General features: G+C 41.0%; 1 protein-coding gene across 3 annotated transcripts; it reads right to left on the reverse strand.

Annotated features, from left to right (window-relative positions):
• Positions 1 to 7,820: 7,820 nt before the first annotated feature.
• On the reverse strand, positions 7,821 to 20,721 carry SHPK (sedoheptulokinase). Of its 3 annotated transcripts, none has more exons than XM_067566040.1 (7): positions 20,159 to 20,721; positions 18,288 to 18,429; positions 14,439 to 14,622; positions 12,181 to 12,333; positions 10,510 to 10,685; positions 10,164 to 10,274; positions 7,821 to 9,099 (listed from the first exon to the last, which is right to left on the reverse strand). In XM_067566040.1, exons 1-7 carry the CDS (start codon positions 20,351 to 20,353, stop codon positions 8,705 to 8,707), a joined length of 1,356 nt encoding a protein of 451 aa, XP_067422141.1. In that variant the 5' UTR covers positions 20,354 to 20,721; the 3' UTR covers positions 7,821 to 8,704. The 3 variants fall into 3 exon arrangements, with proteins under 3 accessions (XP_067422141.1, XP_067422140.1, XP_067422142.1); XM_067566039.1 differs by having other exon boundaries at positions 10,074 to 10,274; XM_067566041.1 differs by lacking the exon at positions 12,181 to 12,333 and having other exon boundaries at positions 10,074 to 10,274.
• Between the last annotated feature and the right edge of the window lie 214 nt (positions 20,722 to 20,935).

The raw sequence follows: 20,935 nt of genomic DNA on the forward strand, positions 1-20,935 counted from the left end.
AGTTCTTCAAGATATGTCCCCCTATGGGTGCTCCATTGGTCTTAGGCGCGGGGACACTACCACACCAATAGTAGGAGCACTCATAGGGATGCTACTAAGAGAAGAATTGATCGCTTGCCTTTCTTTTTTTTTTTTTCTTTTTCAGTGAAGGTGCTGGCTGACATCCTGTATTATCAGGGCATGTACAGCAGCAACGTACACTTTCTATTCACTGCTCCTCACAGCCAGTGGACCTCTTCCCTGATCTGGAGAGACCACCCACTGCTTTGGGTTGAGAGAGGAATTCAGCTCTCTGCTGAGACTGGCAGTAAGGGGGCCAGTTGATGCCCGTTGTGGTACTGATTCCTGTGATGTGGGTCCTTGTTCACTGAGGCTGGGGTTATGTCTTTTCCATGCTATTCATCGACCTCATCACCTCCAACTCATTTCATACGAGCCCATCAAACAGCTTTCAGCTGACACACTGCTCAGCCACCACCACACTGTTCTAAGGATAAACACTGACTTTGTATTCTGCTTTACAGATAAACCAAGCCCCTTCTGGCTCGGAAAGCTTACAGTCAAAGCATCTGATCTGCATCATCATGGATAAGGTCTTAAATGAAATTCAACAACAGAGATTATCTCCTCCCTTTCATTAGCCAATACCTGGCTGACACTGGGGAAAAATATGGCAGACTTACAGAGTGCTACAAAGCCGCGATCAAATAAAAAATATACATGCCAGGAAGGAAAGAGAGCAGGGCCAGATGTCAGGTCTTTGTGCATGCTGGGGAGGAAGAGGAAACAAAGGTGCATGGAGCTCTTGTAAGGCTTATGGAAGGCACAGATTGCTACACAGGCACACTAATCTGGTGAGGTTCTGGTATCTTCTCTTGGGAAGTGGCCAATATCTAAAGGAAGGAAAATGAAAACCTCACTAAAAAGGCAGCGTCTGGTAGTCTGAAGGGAAATTTTCCTCTTCACTCCTGTGGCAATCCACTGATGCCCTAAAGCACAAGGTTTTATTGTCCCTGTCTTCATATGTATAATTTTTTTTTACTTCGTTCATGGAAGATTTTTTTAAAATATCTTACTATAAACAGAAAGAGAAGAAAGATAACACGAAGGATCTTGTCTTCACCAGCCATGAAGCCATCCTCAGCATAAAGGCTATTCCCCACCAGGTGAAGCACTGAACTGTTTAGAGAGTGATCTTTAGTTCACACTATTCCTGTCCTTTAGCATTTTGTTAGGCAGGCAGCCTGGGTTTTCCCCATGCTTCATAACTATTCATTCCAACAACTCTTAACCTTAGGGAAATAGTCTCAGTATGTGAAATCAGTACACAGCAACATTTCATATACTAAAATTAAGTGCTGTTGTAACCCTGTTGGGCCCAGGATGTTAGAAAGATAAGGAGGGTGAGGTAATATCTTTTATCGGACAGAAGTTGGTCCAGTAAAAGATATTACCTCATCCACCTAGTCATGCTAAAATTAAGCCTATTTCTAAATTGTTTTCTTATTAAAGTGTTTTAAACAGCCAAGTGTACATGCAGTGTGATCAATGAGACAAACACTGCTACATGAAGGCAAACTGATACATCAAGGCAGGTAGGAACTGCTGCTCATATCATTATTAGGTGTAAAATACTCTGGAGGATCAGAATTAGAGAAAGCAATTCACTGTACATCTTTTGACCTTTGACACAGCAAGATTTGAGAGAGTAGGGAATGTCCTCCTAGGAAACGTTTTCTGAAATCCCAGATTGTCTGGAAAATCTAATGCTTTGAAAATAGGGGTTTTATGAAATCCTGCAAAACAAAGGAAGCGCCTCAGCTTTAAACAGACCCCCATGCTAAGTATTATTATGTTTACATGCAATATCTGACCAATGACCTCAAATGTGCTTCAACCGTATTTTACTCCTCACAAATATATTATGGTGGAGAGTTAACAAGACTATAGTTAAAGTTGTATCAGGATTTTCAGTTCAATAGGATTCATTAACCTCTAAATCTACTGCACCTATGCAATTCTCTATAGAACTAAACATGGAATAAGAATGTTGTTGTCTGTTTGAATTTTCACAATAGCTATACATAATATGTATCTAACTCATTCTTAAAATATTCATAAATGTACATTTACAACATCAAAAATAAAACAAAAATAGACATTGTTAAAATGTCATCTATCATAATTTAGCTTCAGGGTACATTTTTGCTTAAATTTCCATTACCGTGGATCCCTCACAAAAATATATTGAAATAAATAGAAAAGAAATTTTCTTAATATCTTAATTATTCTGCAAATAATGAGGAAATAATGCAAAAAAATCAACTCCTTTTCATTTACAGTTCGGTATTAAAAAATTTAAGAACAATTATTTCAGGGAAAATTTCATAAACATTGGCAAACAAAATAATCATGGGTTTCTGGTTTGGTTGGGGTTTTTTTTGGTCTCCTTCAAGAGAATGTACATCTAGTCAAAAATGCCAGACTGGAACGTGGAGTTCTTTATTCCTCCACAGAACAAGTACAGTGTAAGGCAGCAGCAAAATGACCTTTCTTTCATCTCCTTGCCAATATGCTACAATCCTTTTTTAGTGATTCCAAATGCTTTAGTTTTAAAAAAGTTGGCAGAAACTTAAGTAATGACAGGAAAGCTATCCCAGCCACATGCAGTCTGAATTTGCAAGATGTAAACATCTTCCAGAAGAGACTTCAAAATTCACTGGAAAGATTTTTTTTTCTTTAAATTTCTTATGTGCTATCCAGATAAAATGTACCTAATTTGGGCTCTTCTAATCCAGGATATATCAAGAGTCAATCCTATATAACAACAATATAAGAGCCTCCAGTTGAACCACAGCTAGTGAATAAACACCAAGGGGTAATTTACAAACAATGAACAAGCATGCTATTCAAATATACATGCAGGACTTACGAAAGCTCCAAAAAATGCCACCTTCTGCAAAATAATCCAGTCTCAATAAATGCTCTCTGATCTACAGGAGATTTCCCCCCCCCCTAGAGTTTCAGTGGTTCATGCAAAGGTCCTCTCTTCTTAGGTGATTTGTTTGGCGCAACATCACAGTTCTCCCCTCCACTTCATTTGTCTGCAGGATTGTTCTATACTCTGACTTACAAAACCATTAGAGGGTGTGCACTAGAAGAACATGGACTTGACTAATATAATAATTAAGAACTATCCTAGAAGCAGAAGCAACAGCAGCAGCTATTCCCGAGAGTGTATCAAAGCTCTTTACAAGAATCCCAGGGTTTTTTTTCAAATTACATTTAGCAATGGACACTCCTTTCTAGATTTCCTCTTCACAATCCATTCAGCCTGGGAAAGTCAGTTGTTTTGGTGGTTCAGCTGTATTTATCACTTAACAGAAAAGTTTGCAGAATATGCTGTAACTGTTTTCTGAGCTCTTTCAGCTTTGCAGTGGCTGTTAGTGATGTTATAATAAAGATCTACATACTATCCAAGGAAGAGTTTGATTCCAAACAGAGTTGATGAACTTCGAGAACCAATAAAAAAAAATCCTAACACCATTTTATTAATCCATTTTGACACCACGTTTTATTGAAATAATATATGCTTACCTTAGTCAGCTGTGAAAAATTAATGTAATTATTAAGAGTGCAGCTTGAACACTTGAAGTGTTTCCTCATCTAAGGCAGGCTGGTTTTATTAATCAGTCCTTCTGTCTAGGATATCTACATCAAGGAATGGGTTAGAAAGAAAAGGCATTTCTAAAAGATATGCTCTAGTTCAGCCAGAAGCTTTTGGACTTTATGCAGGAATCACTGGGTGAAATCTCTGGCCTGTGTTCTGTAGGAGATCATGATAGATGATCACGATGGCCCTTTCCGGCCTTAATATGTATGAAAAGGGATGCAGCAATATTCATACCAAATTGTAATTACATTCATCCAAACAGCCTATGACATTTTATTCAGAGCAAATAAAATGCCTGTTTATTAATGCTTAAGTAGAGGTTAACAATGGGTCAGAACCTGGATCTGCTGGAAGGAACTATACCAAGCATCTGACTCAATAATGCTCTGATTAATTTCTTCACTGATCCCCAGAGCTGGACTTGGTAAGTGAATTAGGTATTTTGAAATTCGGTTGTAGGAATGAGTGCATTTCTTGAAAGGTGAGCACTTAGCACCTGATCTACCACTGACCATCAGAGTCTGAGCTTATATTCAATTAGCAAGGTTTGATTCTGTTCTGGCTTACCCAACAGTACATCCGGAGCAATGCCTTTTGAAGTCAATGGAATTAAAGAAGTGTAAAAAAGAAGAGTCGGGCACCCCAGTGTCCACATTCGGACAGAGAAACATCTCCGAATTTCAGACATCCTGGAAAGAGAAAGTCTCAGTTTATCCATAAAGAAAAATTAAAGTGGCCAGAGAAGAGTGAAAGAAACCAGAGACAGACTGGAAATAAGCCAGTGACAGTTTGCTACAGCTGAGGGGACGGGGTGCTAAAGGGTTGAGGGGAGAACACACACACACACACACACACACACACAAAAGAGGATAAACATGACAAGAGGAAGACGGCAGAATCTGAGCTTGCCTGCAGGAACATGTGACCAACAGCTTGCCCTATTTATGTCTTGCTCAGGGGAGTCACTGGAGGCAAGTTTGCAGCAAAATTTCTTTAGAATCAATCCTGGTTTTGAAAAAAACAAGAACAAGAACTTGAGCACTTGTCCCCAGAATACAGTCTGCTATGGGAAAGACTCACACATTGAAGGACATAAGGCAGCATGGTCCATAATTTATCTTGCAGCCAGGCCTCTACCTTGCAAATTGCTATGAAAGATACCACATTTCCACAGATAACCCAAAGGAACAGTCATTTAAAATAAAACCTTCTGGAGCTGTAATGGCTGTTTCTCAGCTTTGTGTGATGAGCTCACAATTGCTGAATCAATTAATGTAAGAAGGACTAATATTTACTGATTCCAAACTGGCCACCGGAGCTCGGGGGTGGGGGAGGAATGAAATGTATCCAGCACTTGTAAACAAGGAAAAAGGACAACATAAAGGTTTCAGCGTGACCGTTTCTCTTCAGCTGTTTTGTCATTATTAGCAAACTGTGCCCTGAGTAAAATGTTTGACGCGCTTATCGCCTCCTTGATAGCTCTGGCAGCATTTGACAGATCGTACATCCGTACAAAAGTCAAACAGAATTCTAGGCAATTCCTGAGGACAGATCAAACACTGCCGTTTTATACCAAAATGCACTGTGTACCAAAAGCTTTTCAACAGCGTCAGCTGCGGAATAAGCCAGTTTCACAATGGAGGACTTTTTGAAGAGCCTACACTAAAAAAATAATGGCAGGTTAGGGCCCAATTCTGATCTTTCTTTCACCAGCGTCAACGGGATAGATTCTCCAGCTCAGACGAGGTGCATCGGGGATGGCCAAAGTGGCTTAAATTCTGATCCCACTTATACTCATGTAACTCCAGCTCAAAATAGTCACTCCACATTTTTCACCAGCATGGGAAAGTTCATAATCAGGCCTACGATATCTGAACAAGAGAGAGGTCCAAGCCTATTGGTATCTACCCACAGTGCAGAGAATAACTAGAGTCTTCAGAGAGAGTACAACAGGCTCTATATTGAGCCAAGCAACCTCTATGGGCCCCATTACTGTAGTAACATAGAGCGATCAAGTGACTTGCCTGAGATATGACAGGAAACTTGCAGTAAAGCAGGGAAGTGAACAGGGGTCTCCCTGTGTGCTAGGCTAGGGCCCTCACCACAGGGCCACATTTCCTCTTTTCTCAGGGCTGAGAGTCATGATAGCAACCAGTCTCAGCGACACGCCAGAATTACACTACACAGGGAAACATCCAGTAAACTACATTATGCTGGACTATTCACTAAAATGATCACATCCAGCATTTCAGAACTATGAGGAAGGAGAGTTAAGTGCTTCAGCTGCAGTAGCTAGATTTTCAGAGTCATAATTCAATTATCTCTATTACTGCCTTTTACTTCCAAAAAAAATGACACCCAGGAGGCTCTGTGGCCATGTCTCTCACACCCCATCTTGCTTCCTAGGCTTTTCTCCATCTCTTTTTGCTAAGTGCAGCTTTTGTCTCCACCTCCCATTCCTGGCTTCAGAGCTTCTCTCACCCTTTCCAATCCACAGATGCACCCTTTTGGAACCCTCCTATTTCCTGTGAATAAAGTGCCTCCCTACCCTCCTGACCTCATGAACATGCTATTGCCCTGCTCTTGCCTCGCCTACTGAAGTCTCTTTGGGGCCAGGGCCAGGGCCTGGGTTAGGTGTATCATAGAGTGATCATAGAGTACACTTATGGCACCATATAAATAATAAAATGTACCCCTGTGCAGTGGGTCCTATACACAATCTAGGCACCACACTGGCTTAAGTGGTGCCTATGCCTCGTGGGAATTCTGCACATGGGCATGAATTTCATTTAGAGAAGATCCTGCCTCATCAGGTGGCGAAAGAAGAAAAAGAAGTGACAACAGATATGCTAGGGGCTTTAACAAACACAGCTGGTGACAGGACACCAGAGAAGTTGCTACAAAGAATTCTTTCTCGGGTGTCTGGCTGGTGGGCCTTGCCCACATGCTCAGGGTCTAACTTGTCGCCATATTTGGGGTAGGGAAGGAATTTTCCCCCAGACCAGGTTGGTAGAGACCCTAGTGGTTTCTTCGCCTTCCTCTGCAGCATGGGGCACGGCTCATTAGTTTAAACCTGCAACTGTAAATGGTGAATGCTCTGTAACTTGAAGTCTTTAAATCATGATTTGAGGATTTCACTAACTCAGCCAGAGGTGAGGGGTCTATTACAGGCATGGGTGGGTGAGATTCTGTGGCCTGCAATGTGCAGGGGGTCAGACTAGATGATCATGATGGTCCCTTCTGACCTTAAAGTCTATGAGTCTGTTGGTCAGGAAAATTCTTGTGCTGATGAAGCATAGTAGGGAACCACATTCCAGAGCCGGGCCAACATTCTACCAGCTCCCTGAAACTGGCTCAGCTGGAAGTAAGATTAATAAACAGCAGCTGCAAAGACCTAGTTTCAGATGGGGAAGTATTACTGGCTCTTGGCAATATCATTCAAAAAAGGAAGATCTGACCACATACAAATACTATGTAACCAGCAAAGAGAAAACAAAGCGTTACAAAACAGGGTGTTTTACTATAACCTTCAACTATTCTACACTCTCTTCTGTGTTTCCTGACTACACCAGTGATTCTTTAACCACCCTGTGGAACAGATTGGTTGTGAGGAGGCAGGGAATTAATCCATCACTGTAATTAAAGTCTGTGGATTTAGAGCTCTGGGATAAGGAAGCAGATTTCTCATTAAGACGATATGAGTCAGTCCCGATGCTGCTAATGAGCAAGATGGAAATGCAGATCCATATTTCAGTTAAAACAGATGCTTCTAGTTAATAAAATTGTACCCAGATGATATGAAACCACTTTATTTACTTCCCCTGCTCTCTCTCAAGTAAGGAAGTCCAACTTCTCCTGAATGATGAAACAAAATACAAACGCTTTTACTTTAAAATAAAGGAGAGGGTAGAATGATCAGCAAGGTGCTTTAGGATCATGGCACATGTGCCAGAAACCCAAAGACTTATGGCAAGTTCACAGGAGTAATGCTCAAAACTGAAAAAAAGATTTTAATCCAGCCTGCAAGTTGTTATGCCAAGGCTTGGTTCCTTTGCAATATATAAAAGGCAGCGTTATAAACGCCTTAAAATAGAACGTATCAAGGAAACCAGAAAGAATGTTCTTGGACTTATGCACATATGTGGGCGCATTTCACCTCTCTCTGGCTGTAATTGTTATTTTACTTCTGGTCACGTTGCAGTAACAAGTGAGGGGAATGGTTCTATCAGGAGAGTTTCTAAAACCTTTTTAGAACAAAAGAAAAGCCCAAAGAACTGTCTAGTCAAATATCCTGCTGATGCTGGATGTTTCAGAGGAAGCTCTACTCCACATGCACAGTTATTTACACTAGTGTATTAAAACATAGCGAGAGAAATATCTTCCTGACCCCCAGCTGATAACCAGCCTATGCTCTGAAGCATGAGCACTGATGTATGTAAAAGTCATTATATGACCTAGTCATGACTTTAACTTGGATCAGAAGCAATGTACTTCACTGATCCATACCAAAAATTACCTTCCCTCCTATATGCTTCCTTTTAAACATTTTATTGTTACTTCAGAGCCAGAAAGGTGCTCAGCCCTTTTTAGAGACTCTGCAATGCATAAGAAATGCACATATTTATGGTAAGAGATAGTTTAATCACAAAACATCTTTAACAAAGGCTATACAGACACAATTACCAACAGACAATGGTTCCTTTTAGCCATCCCAGGCCTTTATCATAACAGGAAAATGAACCAATGAAGTATTAGCTTCAACCCAAACTTAATGGCTCTTTTCCCTTCAAGCAGCAAAATTTCATGTGATAACAATTAGTTCTCGATGCACAATTGGGAATGACAGCATAAGGGCATGCAGAGCCCTGAGTACATTTGCAATCGGAAAGAGACATTAATGCAAGCTCTTCTTCTCCATATACAGTGGGATGGTAGATTACAAGCAACATCAGGAAGGATGAGGAAACAAAAAGAAAGGGTTGACATGTCCAGAAAAAAGAGTTTACGTCAGACAATCCTGAATTATGGATTTTATTTTCTGTGCAGCATCACTATAGCAGCACCCACCGCTGCATCCACATCCTTTCCATAGATCACAGGAAATGGAAACATTTTCTCCACTTCTTGCCTCAGCACCTCGTTCTTGGAAAGGGCACTTCCACTTCCCAGAATTCTCTTCACTCCTGCCTCTTTCAGGTGCTGAAATGGCATCATGGAATGCAGATTTTGAATGATCCCCTGGCACAAAGCTCTGGTTACATGACCCAGAGAGAGATCAGAAGCGGTGATCCTAGTCACTGAAGCCAGTCGCTCAGGCATGTGCCTTTCTCCAAATATAGTTGGGCAGATTGAGAGTCTAGTATCATTTTGGGCCAAGGCTGCGTTGATCATTTGTGTATAGACACTGGACTCTAGAACATCATGCCCTGCAAAAAGAAAACGGTGTCACTAATTTTGTCAGCCAGGTGTCCCTTTCACCCGTCAGAGATGAACGCTGGAGACATACAGTATGCTAAGGATGCCCGATGCTGTTTCAGTGGTCAGAACACTGTGTATGTGGCTTCACCTGTCCCTAGGGAGATCACTTTTGCAGGAATATGAACCTCCTCATCCAAAGTATTTTGATCCAGGAAGTCTTTTTTGATTATGGCAGTTCTGGTAATGGATCAGTTTTCTCTGAAACATTACCTATTGGCTCAATTTAAACGAAACAGCAACAGCAGTGTTGCATATTTGGAAACTAACCAGCTAGTGACCTTTTCTTAATAGGGGCAATCAGCACAATCTCCACCTCCTACACTGACAGTGTAAAGGTCACTCAAGCATTGGTTGGAAGGATTTTAGAATTTACTGTTGCATCAAGACAACCCAAAGGAAGGATATCAAAGAAGTTGTGACCATACATTTTAAAGCACTTTGGTGAAATGACATGATTGTCTTGTATGATACTGCATTAAACCTGGCTCTTTAAGTCAATTAAGTATTTAAAGTTCTGTGAGAACTGCATCTCAAGGCAATTAATATAATTAAGTCACTCTTTTTAGACTTCTATGAACATGCAAATTAATGATTGACTTCTGATTTATTGACCAATAATTTTTCCTTTGAAAGTTCTTTCTGAAATGGAACCCACAAAGATATTCTCACTCACTTAAGTGCTTGAAACAAAGAAACAAAAACAAAACCCAGATGCAATCCAAATGCAGGGCCCATTAGTTTGTTCCCAGCATCTCCCTTAAGTGTTGTAGAAAATTCTAGCACTACAATGGGAATGAGTTGCATGTTACGTTATTGCTGCTCGAAGCACATACACTGTACAAAACTTGCTGCTTTGACTCAGTCCCTCAGATCTTGCTGACCAACTCCATTTTAAGCTCTGTCTATTCCCGAAATACTTTACCCAACTCTGCCATCCAGCATGCCAACATATCCACAAACGTTGCCAGCACGTTTCCTCCATTGAGTGATGCTGCCACGGCCAGATAGTTACCATCAAAATAGGGAAAATAGGCAACAGCTGACAAAGAATCTGGAGTCTCTGGAGGCTGGAATCCCAAGGGCATGGGGATTGTCAGCTGAGCAGAAGTGCTGATATTGAGAACTGGGACACAAGAAAGAAAAGATTTAATCTTTTAGCAAGCTATATGAAAGAGGAAAATAAGTTATCCACATACCGTGGAATTGAGCACAATATAAATATCTAGTTAGAAACAACAGCCCGGCAAAAGAGGGCTACATTATTAATGGCAAAACTTTATTAGTCCTTTCACAGACTAGAAAATGGTACTCAGCTCTATTGCAAGGTCTTAGTTGTTGTGTCCCAGCTGCATAAATACCTGCATCAGTCCTCTCAGTCATACAAGAATAAACAGAGCACTGGAAATCTCCCAGAGCAATTCCCACTTCTGTTCCTGTTGGTATTCCATGCCAGTCATGGGACATCCTCCCTGCAATGCCACCAGGGTCACCCACTTCAGGAAGCAAATGAATGGGAAAGCCAGACTCTCTCAAACTGCAACCAAAAATATATATATATAATATACACACACACACAGATGGATTAGTCAATATCAGAGCATGCAGCTGGTTATGTGAACATCCCGGAGAGCACAGGCTAACCTGACCATGTGTTTGTGGCTGCTGGGTTTACAGAATCTTTTGCCCACTCAACTAGCTCTGCCTTAGACAGGGTCAGACTTCCACTTCCATTGGCTGCGTTGGCCAAAAACTAAAACAGCTTTGTGCAAAATAGCCCAGAAGAGTAAATTAATCCACCTACATTTATACTTGATTTAATCTAGCGAGGATCATACAGCAGCACATACATGTTCAAACCACCAAAGTCACATGGCCAAGCAGTACAGCAGGGGACAAGCACAATAACAGACATATAACCATTTTTCAAGTGCCAAAGAACTCGGACTCCCAAAGAACTCTTGTGCAGAGGATTTGCAGGTCAAAAACAAACCAGAAAATGTTAGCTACAACAAGCTCCTAAAGCAAACAAACTGCAAGATGTGTATAGGCTACTTCACTTCAACCACTAAGTCAAGTCAGAGAAAGCTTCGTGAGACAAATTCAAGCTTCTGTTACCTTTCAATGGGCTAGAAAGTATTTTACCTTCACTGTTAGAAGATCTTTCCACCCAGGAGTCATGGCCCAAGCTGATCTCTGAAATGTATAGGGCCCTGGACTCCACCCCTTGAAAGAACAAGTCATTTAAAAAAAAAAAAAAAAAAAAAAGAGAATAAAACTTATGTCTCATCAGATGCCCGGAAGCCTGACACCTTTTAAATGACACTGTCAGTGAATTTTAATGCTTATGAAAGAGCTCAGTTGAAGGCACTAAAGACTGAAATTCTCTTTAGCGACCATATAGAATAGATAAAGCATTGACAGCACCACTGTTCTTCATCCAGGGAGGACGTGAATAATTCAGTATCCATGGCCTCTTTGCTGAGCTTACCAGCAATATCTTCTCTTAGGGTTTCTAAAAATGACAATGCCAGTGAGTGCCAACAATGATGAGGTTTTATGTGATGTGGGCAGCTGCCCACCACAAACTGGAGTGAGATGGACAGACTCGTTCAGCATAGGGTTCAACTTTCAATCACCCCCTATCTGGGCTATAGGCAGGGCTCTAGACTGACTCCCCGCTGTGTCGGGCTCCATGGATCGACACAGCAGGATCGATTGAGCGGCCAACAGAGACCTGTTCAATCAATCCCAGAAGTGCTCTCCGTTCGACGCAGTAACTCCACCCCCAGAAAAGAGTAATGCTGCGTCGACCAGAGGGCATTTCCCATCAGCACAGCGTATTGAAGATGCTGTGGTAAGAGAGTGTAAGTAAGTCAACAGGAGATACACAATCGACAATACGTAGCTTGTGTATCTCCCATTGACCTGGCACGGCAGCGTAGACCAGGCCTCAGACTTATGCCCTACAGGAGTATTCACATCATCTGGTACATAGAATAAATAAAATTAATTGGCTGACTATCACTTACATCTCAGTATTCCAGCTTTTACTTCTGGAATTAAAATATCCCCAGCTGGCAGCATTCTGGACAGACATCAATGGACTTTCCAGGTCACACAGCATGGCAACCACATAGTCTTGGATGGTACCAGCTGCATCATATGATTTCAGAAAATCTGGGCTAGTTAACAACAACAAAACAAAAACATGGCTGCATCTTTTTGCTAAACATCCACTTGCCAATAGTTTCCATTTGTAGCTGATATTCCAGACCAAACCGGAAACACATGAAAAAAACCCCATTTTGGAAACATATGTTAATTAACCGAATGAGAGATAAATCCTTAGAAAACAAGTGTCCATTAGAGCTGGGTAGGAAACATTTTTTTCTCCCCACAAAAAAATTCTACAACAAAAACAGTTCTTGTCAAAATTTTCCTTCAAAACTTTTTGTTTTTTTATAGAAAAACCAAACACCCAAATTAAGGGGGAAAAATCATTTTTGGCAACTCACAAATTTCATAGACATCACACATTTCCCTGCAAAAATGCGTTTCAATTAAAAAAGCCTTTTTTGTTGATAAAAAAACCTTTCAAGCACAAAATTTCAACCAACACAGCATCCATATCCAACACTGCAGTTACTCCATTAGCACCTGGTTTGGAGGCCAATAAGACCATTAGATCTTTTCCAAACATTCAGAATAGGCTATTTGAGCTTTACTGTAGAAATAATTCAACAGTGAGTGTCTGAAGGAAAACAAAAAAAGCTGCTTATTGAAGAAAAATAGAAAAAAATTGAAAAGTGTGTCTAATGTTCTTCAGTGAATTGTTAGTTTGCAGTAAAACTTCATTCCACTGTTGCAGATGAGTATTACTGAATTCCTAGCTAGATGTAAAAGGAAATAAACAGTGTAGGTATTATACTTTCTCTTATCTTTTCCATGAACGTCAAATGATGCAGAGCAGTATTAAGTAAAGACAATGAGTAGTAACTCCTAAGGCTCCTTAATATTAGTAAAATATTACACTGACTCTGTCCCATCAGTAAGTGCATCCATTATAAAAGACAAGTTTGCTTCTATTGCTCCAGAGAACTTTAGAAACACGCAGATTCCCACAATCAAAATGGCACAGAACCGACTGTAAAAATTGCTTCAGTGATCAAGTCCTAGTTTTCCATGGAATTGACTTTATGGTGTGTTACCATGTACAATACTCACTCCTACAGGGAGAGGAGGGAAACAATTTTAATACATGAATTCTCTGTAGCAAAGTACACAGCTGCAAAGCCTGTTATAAAAAGAGCAACAGCAGCATACTTGCACAGAGATGTCCTGCTCTCAGATTTGGAGCATCTGAAAAAATCTTAATTCCATCCCGTTGAATTACGTTGCTCAGTATACACATTAAAATGAAAGTACCAAGGATGAAAACAATATAAAAATGAGTGTGGAGAGATCAAGCATCTTCCAGATATCATCTAAACAAACTTCAGGAAGAATGCAAAATCAAAAGTGTCTTTTATTCCTTTTATCAAATCTGAACTCCTACTTGATATGGCAGATGGTGACACTTTGGGAAATATAATAATTTATGGAAGCGGAAAGTTTCCAAAATCTATGCACAGATTTTGTGGATTCCGCAACTGGCTGTAGCTGAAGGCAAGCTGCAAGTGAAAACTCTGTCCCATGCAAAACATGTGACAACCCACCAGCAGATTATGTATAAAACCTCATCAGAGGCTTGGTAGGAAGGGGGAAGGGAACAGGGGGAAGGGAACAGCAGCTAATTTAAAGCCCAATTCTCTTAGCACCTTGTAGGAACCAGCCCAAAGCAACTCCTCCAATATATTTTAGACTTTCATAAGTATACATAGGAACTATGCTTAAGGCCCAACTATAGGGTTCAAATTGTATTAACTGAATATGTTTCCATTCTGATGTATCACCAGGGGTGTTTCTTTTCTTGTTAAGTGTTCTGTGGTATTTTTTATTTGAAGGATGAGAGAATATGACAAACTCAGTTGTATACGGTTTATGTTTAATACTTTAATTTGAAAGGATCTTTGGCCATTTAATAAAAAATTAGGATTAAAAAAAAGTGCTGCTTCATCTCACAAGTCTCCTCCTGACAGACAGGCAGAAATACAGCTGCTGACCCTCTACTAGTATTAGCCTTCTAGAAGAACACTGACTGTGACTTAAGTTCCAGTCAAGAAACTGCTAATGCAGTGGCATGATACAGAAAATCTAATGAATATAGCTGAAGTTACAGAGCTTCTACCTGTTCTTCAAATACCAGTAGATTGTGGCACATCCAAATCCTGTAGCCAAGCTGAGATGTGACTGTGGCTGAGGTAGAGAAGAGAGGAAACTGCTGCTGCAGCGGCCATCTTGCCACGTAATCAGATGACTGACTTCTTCAGGCTGAAAAGTGTGACCAGTTCCACTCTCTGTCCATTTGCAACCTGAATTAGGCAGTATTTGAGAAACACAGCATAATTAACTGCAGTTAGTCTGGCACCTTTCAATTCCTATGACTCAAATAATTCTATAAAGAAACACATTTAAAAAATATGCCAGTACTGACTATAGTCCAACTAACCATATTTTCATATTTTCCAACCCTGAATAATCTGCCATAAAGCCAATTACCCTGAGATAAAGAAAAAAGAATGCTGTCCAAAGTCTTTAGCTCTGTCCTGCTACCCATAACATCCATACAAACAAGCACAGGTCATGATCGAGATAAGACCGAATATCACATCTCAGGACTGAGCATGACCCACCAAAAAACTGCAGCTTCCTGATAAGTGGAGCAATAGGCTGTTGGAACTGCATCCAAACTCTACATGTTTTAATGTGGCTAAATGTAAACGTACACATCTAGGAACAAAGAAGTCGGCCATATCTACAGGCCAGGTGGACTCTATCCTGGGAAGCAGATACTCTAAAAAAAGATTTGGGGAGTCATAGTGGATATGAGCTTCCAGTGCAATGTGGTGGCCAAAAGGGCTAATGCAATCCTTCAATGAATAAACCGGGAATCTTGAGTAAGAATAAAGAGGTTATTTTTTCTCTGTGTTTGGCACTGTGTGACAGCTGCTGGAATATTGTGTCCAGTTCTGGTGTCCACAATTCAAGAAGGATGTTGATAAATTGGAGAGGGTTCAGAAAAGAGCCACAAAAACAAAGGATTAGAAAAAAATACTTCATAGTGATAGACTCAAGGACCTCAATCTACATATTTTAACAAAGAGATGGTTCAGGGGAGATTTGATTACAGTCTATAGGTATGGGGAACAAATATTTGATAATGGGGTCTTCAGTCTAGGAGAGAAAGATATGATATGATAATCCAATGGGTGGAAGTTGCAGCTAGAGAAATTCAGATTGGAAATAAGGTGTACATTTTTTAACAGTGAGTAATTAACCATTAGAATACTTTAACAAGGGTCATGGTGGAGTCTCCATCGCTGACAATTTTATCAATATTGGAAGTTTTTCTAAAAGATATGCTCTAGGAATTATTTTGCATAAATTGTGTGACCTGTGTTACACAGGAGGCCAGACTAGATGATCACAATGATCCCTTCTGGCCCTGGAATCCATCAATCACTTGAGCCCAAATGTTAAGAGTGTGACTTCGATTTGTCATTCTCTAGCCTAGAAATAGACATACTAGCTCTAATGTGGTACTCAATTCCATAAGACAGATAGCCATGCTTATGTCTATTTTTTAATCCAAAGTACCTTTATGATTGCTTGATAAATCCAGATGTTGCTATCTACAGGAACTTGTAACTGCCAAGTAGTAAAGAGTATGTGGCATCCTGGCTCTGTAACATGGCCTCATTGAAAGGTGGAATCCCTTTACTAGGATTTATGTCGATTCAAAATTCTTTTTAGCTTCACTGCCAGGGTAATCCCTATCTTGCTCCTGTTAAATACAAAATATAGGATTCTGTGCTGTGCCTCTAAGCCACCTTTGCACCCTCACAATCCCAGGCTACCTGGAGGGGCCAGTGTAAATTACAGCAGCCACCCAGGGCTGCCTGGAATCTCCACAGCACTGCACACTGATGCTCCATGTCTGTGCCCTCCAACCCCACCCCAGTATGTTCCCTACACTGGGCCTCGTGAAGGAATCCTAGGAAGGCAGCCTTCCACAGTGCCTGTGCTGGAGCAGTCTTCCCCTGGCCAGATATCGGGTTTTTAAGGACCCTTTACATTGCTCCAGCCCTTTACGCAGTTTAAAGGAGCCACAGTGGGAGTGAGGCTTCCTCCGATAGAAGTTAAACCACACTGGCAGAGGGGGAGCTTATGACAAGGGTGGCAGGTGACATCATTCCACGATGACCATCGTCTTCGCGAGCCTGAACTGAAACTTCGATACAGCTCCTGCAGTCTACTCCCACACGAAGCAACTTTAAACAAAATGTCGAAGTTTATAAGAGTATGTGAAGAGTGCAAAGTCACTTTCTGTTTCATTTCCTCTCCTTTGATCCCTGTTCCTTTAAGTCTATTTCAGCTATATTTCCACTTCATCTATTCTTCTGGTTTTAAAATGGATTCTAAGAACTATTATGAACCACAAAGCTAACCCTAAAGCATGCCATTAAAAATGTAATTTGTAACACAGAGTATGTGGTTTCATTTAATCTACTCAAAGGAGTGAGAGCAAACACTCTCTTTCATTCTGTTGAATACAGAAATGTAAAACAAAAAGTGACGTGTGGCTTCTGAAATAAAATATTAAGCACCTCCACATAAGAATTTATGTGGCTGATGGACTCAGGAGGTTTTGTTATGCAGGCCTCATGGCACAGCTGGAAAGCAAGCAACAGACCCATGAATCCATCATCCCTTAGATATACTCCTTGGTGATGGTTTTAGTTTTAAAATAAAATCACAGCCAGTAATGAATAGTTCAGGATCTCTTAAAGCATTTGAGATCATGCCAATATCTGACAGACAACAGCCAGTACTTTCGGGAAATCAGTTCTGTGGCCTACAACAAATCTCTGCTTCATCTAGGGAGTTCAACATTAACTATTATTATTTAATATTGTATTATTGCCTATAGGCGTGTATTGTGAATTCTAGGGAGAATAAAGACTTGGAACCAGATTCTGACATTTGAAGTAATGCCACTGACCTCAATTAGATTTACACCCATGTATCTGAGAAAAATCTATATTGTAATCTCTGCCCTAAAGGGTTTACAATCTAAGGCCCCAATCCTGCAAACAGATGCATGCAGCTACACATTTACTTGAGTATTTGAAGAATCAGGGCCTATGTGGATAAGTCACAGAAGTCGATTTGGTGGCTAGTGATTTGGGTGCTACAACCACTTACAATTGCAGGATTGCATTTCCATTCCCACACACTTGTGGAGTCAACAGCAATAAGGGCATTGTGCATCAGTCATCTATGTTTTATCAGAAAATAATTTCATTTCATGTCTTGGGTTTGTTTATTTTTTTAAACATCTGACGTCAATTCAAATATTACATTTCATTAAATTTCACTCCTTTTGTATTCCAATTTGAAACTGGAATCTCTAAAATTCCAGAGCAGAATAGTATGGGTGATGCTATGTACATTTCCATAAGTCCAGCTAACGTTTCAAGGCAAGATAGACTCAGTAACCTCTCTACAGAAGAAGAATTACTGGAAGGTATTCAGACAACTCACTGAGCAACAACTAGGAAAAAGGCTCATGTGAGGAATGGGATAAAAAGAGTACTGCATGTTCCATTAGCACATATCATTTGGTAACAAACACAGGATGAAGGATAGATAATTGTTCAGGCCCAATCCAACCCAATCCTGCATAGCCTTCTTCACGTGAATAGCCCTGTTGACTTACCCGGGACTTCTCACATAAGGATTCACAAGATTGGATCCTTAATTAGTATGTCAACAAAGAACACTGTCTATTAAAATTAAGGAGTCATGCATTTTTAACAGGAACTTTTTCTGATTATTCTATTTCAAAAAATATCAAAATGAATATATGGCAATTTTCTACAAATTATTCAGAGCTAAAAATTATCTTCCATGGCTTCTACCATTTAGCTTCTATATTACAATATTTATAGCAAGCACGTCAAAAGATGGACATTACCTTGGTTTGTTTTCCAAAACACAACCCCATGCATTTGTCCTGAAATACCAATGTGACTAACCCTTTGAAGCTGCTCCTGGGGAAGAGCCACAAGGCATTCATTCAAAGCTTCTATTATTATCTGGACATCTTGCTCCATTCCCTGTAACCATAAAATCAGTCATGAGGGGGTTGAGACAATCTATGAGAATTCATAGATTCAAGTATTGTATTTACTTAAACAGTGCTACTGTAGCTGGAAGTGAACAGCATCTATTATTTAGCTTAAAACTATACTATTGCTATATCTGAATTACCAAGTTACCACAGAGTTCAAAGTTTCAACACACACTAATTTAGATCAGTGGCTCTCAACCTTTCCAGACTACTGTTCCCCTTTCAGGAGTCTGATTTGTCTTGTGTACCCCCAAGTTTCACCTCACTTAAAAACTAGTTGCTTACAAAATCAGACATACAAATATAAAAGCATCACACTATTAGTGAAAAATTGCTTACTTTCTCATTTTTACCATATCATTATAAATAAGTCAGTTGGAATATAAATATTGTACTTACATTTCAGTGTATAGTATATAGAGCAGTATAAACAAGTCTGTATGAAATTTTAGTTTGTACTGACTTCTATAGTGCTTCTTATGTAGCCTGTTGTAGAACTAGGCAAATATCTAAATGAGTTGATGTACCTCCTGGAAGACCTCTGTGTACTCCCAGGTACGTGTACCCCTGGTTGAGAACCACTGACTTAGATGATTTGTGGCTAAATAGTATCATATAACTTTGATTGTATAAACAAAGACCTGATGTTCTTATTACTTATTTGTATTACTGTAGTGCCTGCCTTTACTGCTACAAAAGCTACTGGATTTGTTATGATTCTAGGCCTTAAGAGCAGAGAGATGTACCTTCTATGTTTCTGCCCTGGTTTTTGCCAGGTTGTATCAACAAACACAATGAACCGGAAGCCCCTTAAAATGAAAGGATTTCATTGTTTATTTCTAAAACACCATGCCCTACTTAAGCAGAGCTCTGATGAAGTTAACAATTGTATCCCAAACTAAAGTGCAAAATGAGCTAGGGCAGTTTGCCTTTGTTCCCTGAGAAGCAGCATCATATACAGGATCACAGTGTGGTGCAGGGAAAGATCTATTTTAGGTTTTTCTAAGGTTCCAATCAGTATGCGATCTAAGTATCTGGGCTTTCCGCTGTTTTATAGCCCCTTAAGAGAACATAACTTGAGTCTGGGCTGTCAGTTTGACTCCACCATGCTGGTGCCAAGTCCAGTAAATTATGGTGCCATTTCAGAACGTGCTCAGGGTCTGTCTGTTTTGAAACTCCACAAATTATTCGGAAAAAAAATTCCAAAGTATTCACTGCCTATATTAGAGAAACAATAAAATATCTTTTATTAGACCAACTTAATAAAAGATACTAACTCACCCACCTTGTCTTACAAATATCCTGGGATCAACACAGCTACACCACCATTGCACACTGATTACAGGGCAGCCAGATACTGGTCAGGACTAATTCTGTCTTAATTTGATTTAACCATGTAGATAGATAACCACTGATTTTTTAAAACTTGATACTTCTAGATTCTTTTCCTTGGCTTGGCTTTTTCATACAGCACATGAGAAGTATTTTAAATCAGATTTCAGATATACAGACAGATGCACATGCCACCATTGCAGCCTGGTTTGCCTCCTTTCTCTTTTTTCCTAACAGGCCAACCTTCAGCCTGGTAGGCATTAATACGATGCTGATGATAAGTCATTGCAGCCGACAGAACATGGTGGCACAAAGCAGTGTGGGTGAAACACAATGCCTCTGCCTCGAGGAGCTACGTCACAGTGCTACTTCTTATCTCTCACCTGTGCTCCAGCAGCCGGGCTATCAGCCTGTGCCTGTGTCTCCCTTGAACAGCTCTGGGTCACAAGTTGCCCTTGCTCGGTTCCTACTACCAGGGCAGCCTTAACCGAGGTGGTGCCCAGATCTATGCCCAACGTGCACACAGTGCCAGGTGTGGTGCATGGACTCAGCGCTACGGCTTGGTTATCAGCCATCATTTGCGTTGGCCTGTGGCGGCAGCTGCTACTTCCCCCACCACTGGGTCCCGTTCAGTCCACCTGGTGCACAAGTACACACCCAACGCACAGACAGCACTGGGGGTGGGTCCGGTGCAGAGACTCAGCCCTGCCGCCTGGCTCCCGCTCTCCAGCTCTGCCTCCCCTGGGGTGGCTCTCGGTTACTCGTCTCTCCGCCGGCCGACAAGTGTCATCCAAGGGGTGCCCAGGTCTCTGTCCTATGCCCAGGGGGGCACAGGTGCTACCAGCTTCGGGCTCCCACAGCGGGCAGAGGCAGCAACCACCTGAGGGTTAAACCCAGCTCCACACAGGGCTTAGGCTAGGCCCTGGGATCCGCTGACCCTTGAACTACGAATCTCGGAGCCGCAGGAGGAGGGAGCAGGTAGGTCTTGGGGGCGGGGGGGGAGAGCTGGAGCCTCCATCTTGTGTGTGGCAATCCGGCCGGCCGCGGCCCACCTCTGCCGTTCCCCAGAGCTCAGACCCCCCCAGATACTTCACATAAAGAGTTTTAAACGAAAATTCAATTAAACCTAAAGACAAAGACGCCCCCCCCCCGGCCTCCAC

Source organism: Emydura macquarii, unplaced genomic scaffold, assembly GCF_026122565.2.
Source record: "Emydura macquarii macquarii isolate MOO-44397 ecotype Brisbane River unplaced genomic scaffold, CSIRO-AGI_Emac_v2 contig_2699, whole genome shotgun sequence".
NCBI lineage: Eukaryota > Metazoa > Chordata > Testudines > Chelidae > Emydura > Emydura macquarii.